The 12228-nt window shown below is 32.6% G+C and overlaps 1 protein-coding gene across 1 annotated transcript; it reads right to left on the bottom strand.

Annotated features, from left to right (window-relative positions):
- Positions 1-8481: 8481 nt before the first annotated feature.
- Positions 8482-11527, bottom strand: LOC139863217 (uncharacterized). Its single transcript, XM_071851860.1, has 5 exons — positions 11378-11527; positions 9755-10634; positions 9440-9649; positions 8939-9056; positions 8482-8830 (listed from the first exon to the last, which is right to left on the bottom strand). Exons 1-5 carry the CDS (start codon positions 11525-11527, stop codon positions 8482-8484), a joined length of 1707 nt encoding a protein of 568 aa, XP_071707961.1.
- Positions 11528-12228: the final 701 nt, after the last annotated feature.

Genomic DNA, 12228 nt, shown 5'->3' with positions numbered 1-12228 from the left:
GCAATTATCACGTTCACATAATTCAATGGTGGCAATTATCACGTCCACATAATTCATTCGAGGAATATTTTGCTTGTGTCTATCTCGTCAAACATTTATAAAAGCATTTCATGTACTCGCAGTTCAAAATGTATTTCAAAAGCATTTAATAAAGCAGTTGTAATAGTAGCGCATGTATTCTCAGTCCCAAAAATGTAAAGAGTAAAAGGGAATCAAATGAACTCACCTAATGTATTTTGTAGTAAAAATACATATGACTATATTGAACAACAGAACAATGCAGGGTTGGTCTCGGATTCACGAACCTATATCAATTGTATATCTAGTAAAACATATATTCGTAATCGAGCAAATTTATTATTATATCTTAATTTATATATATTTAATTTGTGTATATATTCAAAATGATTTAATATTTACATAGTATATTAATATATCCATATTTATTTATATACATTATTGTTTAGTGTTAATTTAAAATCAATAGTCTGTTATTTGTACTTATTTAAATGAATAATCTTAGTAGGTTTGATTTATATAGTTATATGAAATATTAATATAATTATAGTATATGTAATAGGTATCTTTTATGTACAAAATATGTATCTATTTAAAAAGGTAGTTTTTGATAAATAAAATGATGTACTAATAATTATAATAATAACTTTATTAATAATAATACTAATATTTAGTAATTTACTTAAATTATAATTTTATCCATAGTTTTTAAATCCATACATTTATATATATATTGTTATAATCTAAATGATAATACTAATAATAATAATGACATTGTGAAGAATGATATTTACGTTAATAGTAATAATAATACTATTAATTACAAGTTTACAACTAATAATATTATTAATACTTATAATGATAATAATAATGATTATAATACATATACATATAATAATAATATTAATAACTTTTAACACTAATAATAATAATATTAGTAACTTTTAACACTAATAATAACAATAATAATATTAACAATAATGATAATAACATTGATCATAATAATAATAATAATAATAATAATAATAATAATAATAATAATAATAATAATAATAATAATAATAATAATAATAATAAAAATAATAATAATAATAATAATAATAATAATAATAATAATAATAATAATAATAATAATAATAATGAGAATGATTACTACCTTAAAAACTCCAAAACTATATCAAACTGCCCAAGCCGGGACTCGAACCCACGACCTCTCGAAAACCCGCACAACCCCTTAACCATTTCGGCTGCCTTGCTTATCTGTTTTAACCCGACTTTTAATTATATAACTAGTATTTTTCTGATTTCCAATTTCTTCTTCACCTTCATAATACAATCCGACAAATGACCAAATTCTAATCTTAACAATTTGTTACAGGTTTGATTTAGGTCTTATTATTAAACAGAAAATCATTTGTTTGTTGGAGATTTGGACAAACAGGAAAAAAATATAATTGCAGCAGATACTGAGCTCGCGAAAAAAAAATATGAACTCAAAGTTGATTTTTGAATTTGAGACTGTTTGAGACCACGATCATAACATGAAAAAGGTCGAATTTATCTCCTAGAAACTTTATGAACACTCAATTGAACCTAAACCTTAACAGAAAACTCGAATTCGATCATAGAACGTTGTTTGACTTTTTATTTCTAAAACTTTGACTTTGAAATTAGAACTCGATAAAAGGAATTGGAGCGTGTAATTTTACAGATAGTTTGAGTATAATAATCCTAACCAAACTGCACTTTTACATTTTGAAATTTTATTTGAAATCGAGTTGTTGTATTTCACAGGTCAAGAACAGGGGACGGGTTTTTGGTTTTCTTATATGTTCTGATTGAATTTTGTTTTGCAGTAAGGGTTGGCTGTATTTTGTTAATGGAGATGAAGAAGTGAATGACTTAATCAAATTATGGAGCAATTTGTTCGATTTGTTATAGTACAAAAGTGAGTCGACAGTGTTACTTCAACAGACAAGAAAAAATAATTTCAAAGCTAATCGATTATTGTACTGGTTTTTGTTATGTAATGCTAAGGTGATAGAGACTTGTAACAAACTCGGGATAAAAGACAACTCCATGAGCAGGAAGTGAAGAAAAAGTTTACACATGTTGTGATGTATATATGATTCGTTTTACTTGATTTGTAAATAATTTTAATAAATATAAATACATCTATTAACTAATAATAATAGTGTAATATTAATAATAATAATAATAAATAATAATACCGTTAATATTAGTATTAATTATCATAATAATAATAATATTAATAACATTTATAATAATAATTGTTAGTAATTTTGTTAATAATAATATTATTAATGATAGTATTAACAAATTATATTACTTTTATAATAATGATGATCTATAATAATAATAATTATTATTATAAATGATAATATCTAATAATACTAGTAATAACCAGTTATATGTTTCATTTTCTATATCTGTATATTATATATTATATTAATACTACTAATACAGATAATGATATTAGTGGAAGTAATAATAGCAATATTAATATAACAATTATAATTTAACTTGTAATAAGGCTTAATTTATTAACCTTACATTTCATTAATTATGTATTAATTATTTTGTATAATAACCTTATTTGAATATTTATTTATTATATACATATTAAAATATACATATTAATTATTTATAGAAATCATATATATATATATATATATATATATATATATATATATATATATATATATATATATATATATATATATATATATATATATATATATATATATATATATATATATATATATATATATATATATATATATATATATATATGTATGAATATAAGTGTATATATTAATGTGAGTTAATAAAATACAAAATAATTATTTGAAATAGAAATGTAAGTATTATACAAAGTAATTAAGCTATATATATGTGTATATATATATATATATATATATATATATATATGTATATATATGTATATATACATATATATATGTATATATGTATATATACATATATATATATATGTATATATACATATATATATGTAGTCATATATCGGTTCGTGAATCATCGGAAATAGTCAAAGACGTATATGAATCTATGTAAACAGTTCAGAATTTTCGAGACTCTATTTAATAGACTTTGCTTATCTTATCGGAATCATATAAAGATTAAGTTTGGTCGGAAATTTGCGGGTCGTCACATTGAACAAGTTTCTATATGGTATCAAACAAGCATCTAGACATTGGAATCGTTAATTAACCAAATACAGCATACCACAATTTAAATTTCGAAAGTTACAAAATATTCAATTTGTTTGCAAGTTATTCATTTTTATTATGATCAGTTATGTAACCACAAGATGCGATTACTTCTTAATTGGTTTTTATTTATTTAAAGAGAATGCTAAACATAGCTCAAACGTAACATTTAAGGCTACGTTTAAGAGCAAATAGAGATTTAGATTCCCATTTGATAATCTTTAATGATCACGTAATCGATTAACAAACCAAATACACAATTTATCGAATAGCGAAAATAACCACCAAAATTCATTCAGCTAATCGATAACAATATATGTTTGTTTGGCAAATGACAACAAATCAACAATAACAAGAAAGTAAAAGAAGTCTTGCTAATAACCTGATATGGTTTTGACATAAAGAAAAAGACAAACAATAATTCAAATCTCCAAACGTGTAAAGTACGAAATATTTAGTCGGCAAACGTTCAATTTCCTTATAAACTTTTCAATAAAATCTTCGGGTGATAGAAACGTAATTCTTCCTCCGGTAACTGTTTATTCCAATCAAACCCAGCCTTTAGCTCGGTTTACTACCTGAAAACTTTAAGACAATGTCACGAATAAATCGTCGTCGCGCCCAATGGGATTTCCTTTAAGAAGATAGTCTTTTGAACGAATTTTTTTTTTGGAACAACACATATCCATAAAATAACTACGAATGTTATATTTGATAAAAGCCGGTCTTCGTTCAAATTGAGTACAGAAAATTAAGTTATGATGTAGGCACTTAAAAATGAAGTTTTCTAATTTTTTTGTATATGTACAAACTTTCAATGATGATTCTAAAAACCTGTGTCTTGTCTTTCCTACTACTGTCAACTAATTTAAAACATGATAAAGCTTCGGCATATTTACCTTATTAGTTTTTTCCACTTGCAATTCAAATAAGAAATCTTTATTTATGTTCTCTACAGATTCATCACGCATTTAGTAGAGCCCCGTCGGAATCTCAATACAACAATACTTCATCTATGGAGTACAAATCCTTATTACTAATAAATTAGTATTAGCTAGAAAAATTTATAAAATATACTTGCTCTCAAATCATCACCGAATTCCAAAGCATATACTCAACACAGATATTTTTAGCTCGTCATCCTTTAACATCGAGATATGTTAATTTATTATTATTATAATATGAAATGAATAAGTTCCAACTCGTGAATTTTAGCAATGCCCACTACTATGCGTCTGCAGTTAGAAAACAATAAATATTGGATATTTATAAAAGTTCCATTTATGTACATCACTTATTAAACATCATGAAATTTTTACCCCATTAATTTTCTTAATCTTAATAGTAGCACTAAACAATAGCATTTCGATCCATAAGTCTCAGATCACAGGCCTTCCAAACATTTCGCTAACCTTGACAATATTTTTGTCCATTACCATTATAGTTGATGGATAAACTTCCCGTCATATATTTTTTTGCCATAGTTAACAAAAATGTTTGAAAGACATACACAAATAAGTTCTACGTGTAATTACCATATACCAAACCTAAATATAATTATAATATTATTATTATGGAATTTTCTCATTATAATATTATCATAGAATTTTCAAATAAATTAACTTTAAGTTGTACATTGATATCATCTACCTATAAGGGAATTAATATTTGCACCGTGAGTTTTATTTGTTCTACTTTAATTGTCTGAATTACCTTTGATGATAGGCTTACACAAATTTTTTTAAAACTTTTTGTTATAATTTTTGAGATATTTTGGAGAAAAGGCATGAAGTGATGGCAAGTAAAATTTATCTATCATCTCACTAACTTTTAATAATCACTTACTACCTTAAATCCTTAGACCATTATTAATGGTGATGAGTGTTTTTGTGGGTACAGTGGTAATTTGGCAAATGTGATGGCGTGATAGAGTTTGTTGTGGTAGGCGTGATGAGTTTTTTTAATTTTATTTATCATTTTTGTTTGAATTATTATTATTTTTACTAAATATAATAGATTTTTTTTAATATCACTTTTATTAGAACACAAACACGGTTACATTTTATTTAAACTAAACATTTAACACAATCACAACGAGAATTAAGTTAAAGATTTGGAAACCATCCGAATAGAACTTGTCATCCGTGTCGTATTGTGGCCCGGAAGGTACATAGTCCTCTTCATCAGAATACACAACGTATTCGTTCTCATCCCAAAATTCGATGTACACCTTGATTGTTTCATTATGGGTGATTGCTCGACCAACAAGCGTATTCCAGTCTTCTTCATCTTGAAGAAGAGTGGCTGGAATGTTGGACTCCTTGAAAAACCATACCTGTTTGTGTTCAACAGGTATCAATTAGGCTATATGATCTTTGCTGGCGGCATCTCTAACTATTCGGTTAGCGTCTTTCACTTAATGAATCACGCCTTTTTCAAAGCATTACTATTCCTGAGTGCAGGTTCGGTGATTCATGCCATGTCGGATGAGCAAGATATGCGGAAGATGGGGGGGCTTCTTCTTTGAGAAATTCAAGCAGATCGGACAACTGATAATTGCGAACGTTCAAACAATACTCCCTCTGTTCACCACCAGAGTAATTCTTGACTGATCAATCCATAATTAATGTGTTACTTAATTAAAGATTGAGTGCAATGAGATTAAGATGGTGGATGGGATGTTTGATGATTATTTTGGGCCCCGATGATCGTCTTTCACTTTAACTATCAAGTGATCAACCACCCCGACCCAGTCTTGATTATTAATTAGCATGATTCACCTTGAAAACAATGTAAAGTTCCTTGGGCAAGATCACAAGAGAAAATTACAAAAGTTCAGGCAAATGACAGAGAATCAACAACCTATAAATGAGAGGACATGCTCCCTATTTATAGTATTCGAAATATTCGCGGTCTGCGGATTGTTTAATTATCCGCGGAAACTTAGCGGAATAAACCGCAATCTTTTATTAGCGCGGAAACTGATCCGCTATCTTTATTTTCAGCGAATATCCCAAGTCTATTGATTATAGTTCGCGTAACATCTGTTTTTAGCCTTTAGCAAACAAAACTTACATATACAATACTATGTATATGATCAAGTCCCCCCAGTTTATTATGATATATCTTGCATAGTAAATGTATCATGATAAACTCTAAAAATTCGCAGTTATCTTGGCTATTATTCGCATTAAAATGTTTTCGCCTTGCCTTTGTTACCGTTACAGCAAATAAAGTTACCGTTTTTATCCGTTGGCAAAAATATTACCGTTTAAATTATCACAACGGATACTTAACACGATTAATTAGCACCCTTATTTCCCCTATATATATATATCGGCGTCCATAACCACCAATTTCCCACTTGTGACTCCGAAATACTTCGCAATTTAACCAAAACATTCATTTCCTCTTCCCAACTTCTTTCTTTCTCGTAATTCTCTTTCACTCTACAATGAAGATTGAAGAAGTTGATAGCAAAGTAAATCCGAAGACACTAATTACAAAACTATTAACTAGCCCGGATTCCAAATCGACGGCGTCTTCGGGCAAAGAGAAACAATCAATTCCCGTCGTCGATTTGACTTCGAAATCTCCTACTGCCAAGCCAAGCTCCACCAAGCGACCATACCAGACGCCGCCACCATCACAGAGTAAAAAACTCAAGCAACACGACACCGCCCTTTACGATAATCTAGTTACATCGGATTATGAAGGGGATCAGCAAGCTGGTACATCACGAGCATTATTTCATGTTTATAACATTCGCTATGCTTTTTATTTCGCCGATTAATTCATTGCTTTGTTTTGTAGGCGATTCACCTTTCAACCCAGTTTATCCCAGCCCACATACTATTGAGCAAATTACCGAGTTATTTCGCACCCCACCCGACTCTTATGGTGTGAGAATTGACGGTTTATCGGGATACACTTATGCCTCTTCTGCTGCAGCGCAAAATCAGTGCCAACAAATGAAGATGGCAATCCCCGACGAGCTTCGCCGCGAATTTTCAAAGCTCTCTGCGCTTGATGCACACAACAGTTTTGTGCAGAATTTCTACATGTGCTTCAATTCTGCTTATGATATGATATGCAGTCAAGAACAGTTCTTCAACGTTCTTGAGGATGAAAAGACAAAGTATAACACCGAGAAGGCCAAAGCTGCGGACAGCAAAAAGCGCTGTGTTAACCTCTCTTATGAACTCACTGCAGCAAAAACCGCGGTTGATGATTTAAAACAGCAGGTTTCTACTGCAGCTGAAAAAGAAAACAACCACCAAGCTACTATTAATTCATTAACGGAGGAGGTTACTAAGCTAACTGCAGAGCAAGACAACGCTCTAGCTGCTACAGCTTCTGCGAAGCTTGAGTTTACCAAGCTTCGCCAACATTTGCCAGAGTTGGCCAGAAAAATCCTTAACTCTCAGCCTGTTTCTGCTCAATTTTCAACATATGCTGCTGGCAGATGCTCGAGATGCATTTGCTACTGCGAAAGAAAACATAGCGGATATTCCAATCCCAAAAATCACGGCGATAAGCGAGCAGGATGATGCTACTGTAGATGACATCATCGAGCTTGATTTATCTAAGCCATGATTATATTGTAAAATTTAGCACGCAGCTATCTCTGCGCAATTATTAATAAAATTTTCGCATTTCCATATATATTTGCAAGTACTTTTATTTATATAGCGCTTTCATCAATAATATTCATAACACGGACTTGTCCTTTGCAATTTCCAACTTTTATTATCGTGCACATAATAAGTATGTACTTTTGCGAAACAATCTGTATTGCGTGTATATTTATACGTTATGAATCTTCTAAGTCCGCCAAAGCGATCCTTAGGCAATCAATTAGCATCGCGAAGCATCTAAGTATGGCAAAATCAAATACTTAGGATTTTAAGTTCCTTTCGCAATAGTTATTTTCTGCGAAAGTGGGCAATTTCATCACTTCGCCACTTAAACGTCGCGAAACACCTCAGCACTATGAAATAAAATACAAACCATTTCATAAACTTTTGGCATTTCACAAACAAACTTTTTTGCATATTCTTACAAGTGTCTACTTTTTATACTCTTACAAGTGTGATACAGACTTGCAAAAATTAAAAATAAAAACACATAGAAAGAATATCAAGTATAGGCCTTGCAACTAATTTCGCACTTTATACATATGCATTTTGGCCTTCACGTTATTTTCCCAGAGTTACGCATAATATCGCTTTAATAAAGCGGCATGCCACGCACTAGGTAAAGTTCGTCCTTCTACATCTGCGAGCTTATATGGACCTGCTGCATTAATTGCCACAACTTGATAATGACCCTCCCAATTAGGTCCTAATTTGCCAAGTTTTTCTGCTCTACTTGCATCATTATTTCGCAGTACCCATTCGCCTATATCAAAAGATAAAGCACACACTCTTTTGTTATAATACTTGGCAATTTGTTGTTTATTATTTGCCTCTCTGATAGCAGCCATCAATCGTCGCTCTTCGATGAAATTCAGATTTTCGCCCAATGCATCATCATTTGCTTCTTCCTCGAAGTTAGCGACTCTATGCGTTGGCACAAGAATTTCAGTGGGTATTACTGCCTCAGAGCCATATACCAAACTAAAAGGTGTTTCCCCTGTGCTTTTCTTGAAAGTAGTGCGATGTGCCCACAACACATTGGGCAATTCATCCACCCAGCCAGTTCGCTTTTCGAAAAACCTCTTTTTAATACCGCTTACAATATCGCGGTTGGTTACTTCGCATAAGCCATTAGCCTGTGGATGCGCCACTGATGTAAATTTTTGGATTATATTTAAATCAGTGCACCATGTTTTAAAAGGACCTTTCGCTATTTGGGCACCATTATCACTAACCAATTCACGTGGAATACCAAACTTGTAAATTAGTCAATTGCCACAATCAGGAATTTGACATTGCCGGGTCCTGCGGGAAATGGTCCTACAATGTCAATAGCCCACTTGTGAAATGGTCATGGCGAATTAACAGGAATCATATCATGCCTTGGCATCCGATTCTGCGGAGCATGCCTTTGGCAGCTTTTACAACGCTTAACAATCTTTGCAACATCGCGATATAGGGATGGCCAAAAGTAACCCATCCGCATAATTTTTGCCGCAATAGTTTTGTAGCCTGAATGCAATGCACAAGAACCATTATGCACTTCATCAATTATCATTTCTACTTCAATTGAGCCCACACACTGCATCATTGGACCGCAATATGATTTACGATACAAGATGTCATTTTGAATGATATACATTGGTGCTCGCTCTCTTACTAAGCTAGCTTCGCGCTTATCACTTGACAAAATATCATTGCGGATGTATTGCAAAATTGGTTCCATCCAATTTGGTTGTTCTTCTACAACAGACGCAATCATTAATTCATTATCTATTGATTTGCTTGGCAATTCCTCAACCCAAACTTATTTTCGAAAGTGCGAAAATGTTAGAGCGGCCAACTTACTCAAAGCATCCACCTTCTTATTTTGACTTCTTGGCACTTGCGCGATTTCAAAATGCTCGAACCGCACTGGCAATTCTTTCAACAACTGTAAATATTTCTGCATTGAGGAATCATGTGCCTCAAAAGAGCCATTAAACTGATTTGCCACTAATTGCGAATCTGTAAATGCCCGCAACTTAGTGATATCCATTTTTCGCGCAATATTTAAACCAGCAAGCAAGGCTTCATATTTCGCTTCATTATTTGTCACATCAAAATTAAAACGTAACGCGTACGTATGCTCCTCACCACTTGGGCTTGCCAACACCAAACCCGCACCAGCACCTTCTGCACACGAAGCTCCATCAGTAAATAAATCCCATGTTTCGCCAACCACTGAATTTAATTCTGTTCGCTCATTAATCACCTCCAACTCCCCGGTCATTTTGGCGAGATAATCCGCCAAAACTTGGCCCTTTACAGCATTGCGCGGAAGGTAAGAGATTTGATAAGCACCTAACTCTACTGCCCACAACGCAAGTCTACCAGATATCTCTGGTTTTGTTAAGACTTGCTTAACCGACATGTTAGTTAACACGTGCACTGGATGCCCTTGAAAATATCTTCTTAACCTTCGTGATGTTAATATGAGCGCATACACAAATTTTTCAATTGGCGCATAGTTTATCTCACTTTCTGTGAGAGCTTTACTGACAAAATACACATGTTTTTGTATTTTATCCCTTTCCGCAACTAGAACTGAGCCAAAAGCTTCATTAGCTACCGATATATAAAGGTAAAGAGTTTCGCCATCAATTGGCGCTGTTAACGTAGGCAAAGTTTTTAATAACTTCTTCATTTCCTGAAACGCGGTTTCAGCTTCACTTGTCCAAACAAAACTCTTTTGTTTCAAGCAGCATTTTTAAAGTTTTGAAAAACGGTAATTGTGTTTCAGCGACCTTAGACAAGAAACGCGTTAATGCGGCTAATTTTCCTGTCAAACTTTGCACTTCCTTGACCGTCTTTGGTGCCGTCATATTTTCAATAGCCACAGTTTTCTTTGGATTAGCTTTGACTACCTTGCTCAGTAACAAGATATCCCAAAAACTTTCTTTCAGTTTCGCCAAAACTACACTTTAGCGGATTAAGCTTCATGTTTATCATGTGCAATGTATCAAATGTTTCCCGCATATCGTCAATAATGCGCTCTTGCGTTGTGCTTTTAATTTCTAAATCATCTACATAAGCCTCAAGATTATGCCCAATTTGCTTTTCGAACGCAGTGTCAATTAAGCGCTGATATGTCGCACCCGCATTGATTAAACCAAAAGGTATCATTATATAAGAGAATATGCCTTTGCCTGTATGAAAAGTGGTTTTATCTGCGTCTTCGTTGGCCATTGGGATCTGATGATATCTCCTTGCCGCATCCAAAAAACATTTATATGGAAAAGCATGTAAAGATTCTAGTTTCAAATCAATTTCTGGAAGTGGATAATTATCTTTAGGGCACGCTTTATTTAAATCCTTGAAATCAATACACATTCTCCACGAGCCATCAGGCTTTTTTACCAACACTGGATTCGCAATCCATGATTGATATTGAACTTCGCGTAAAATTCCAGCTCTCACCAATTTTGTTACCTCTTCGCACAGCCACTTAGCGCGATCGGGGGCCATGCCTCTACGCTTCTGCACTATAGGTTTTAAAGCTGGATTTACATTAAATCTGTGTTCCGCAATATGAAGCGAAACACCAGTCATATCATTTTCACACCAAGCAAAAACATCCATGTACTGCACAAGTAACTGCACAATTTATTTCTTGGTATCCGCACTAACATTGCATCCCACTTGAATTTTTTGATCAGGATATGCAGGATGAGAAATGAACTCACGGTCGAATTCACCACCGAAGTTAACATGTAGCATAACAGACATTTGACTCATTTTGAACTTGAATGTGGGTAGTTTAGAAAATTAAGTAGTAGATAAGTAGGTGCATGAGGTGTGATTCGATGAGAAATGGGGGGTTGTATTTATATAGGTAAAATATATCTGTTTGGACGAATACAACTGTTTGAATTAAAGCATCTTTTTTGAATACAACTGTTGAATACAGCTTTAATAATTAAAGCATCTCTGTTGAATACAGCTTTAATCATTAAAGCATCTCTGTTGAATACAGCTTTAGTTAAAGCATCTCTGTTGAATACAGATGGCTATAAAATGCCTACGAAATGGAGACTCAGCGAGATTATCCCCATCTACAAAAATAAAGGGGATGCCCAAATGTGCGGTAACTATAGAGGTATTAAGTTACTTAGCCATACTATGAAGCTTTGGGAGAGAGTGATTGAGACTAGACTTCGACGTGAAACTACCGTTTCGGAGAATCAATTTGGTTTCATGCCAGGACGCTCTTCGTTGGAGGCAATTCATATCATAAGGAGCCTTATGGAGAAGTATAGGGAAAAGCAAAAGAGCCTACATAT

Source organism: Rutidosis leptorrhynchoides, chromosome 8, assembly GCF_046630445.1.
Source record: "Rutidosis leptorrhynchoides isolate AG116_Rl617_1_P2 chromosome 8, CSIRO_AGI_Rlap_v1, whole genome shotgun sequence".
Taxonomy (NCBI): Eukaryota; Viridiplantae; Streptophyta; class Magnoliopsida; order Asterales; family Asteraceae; genus Rutidosis; species Rutidosis leptorrhynchoides.
Note: the sequence above shows the minus strand (reverse complement) of the source record. Positions and strands in the feature narration are given on the sequence as shown.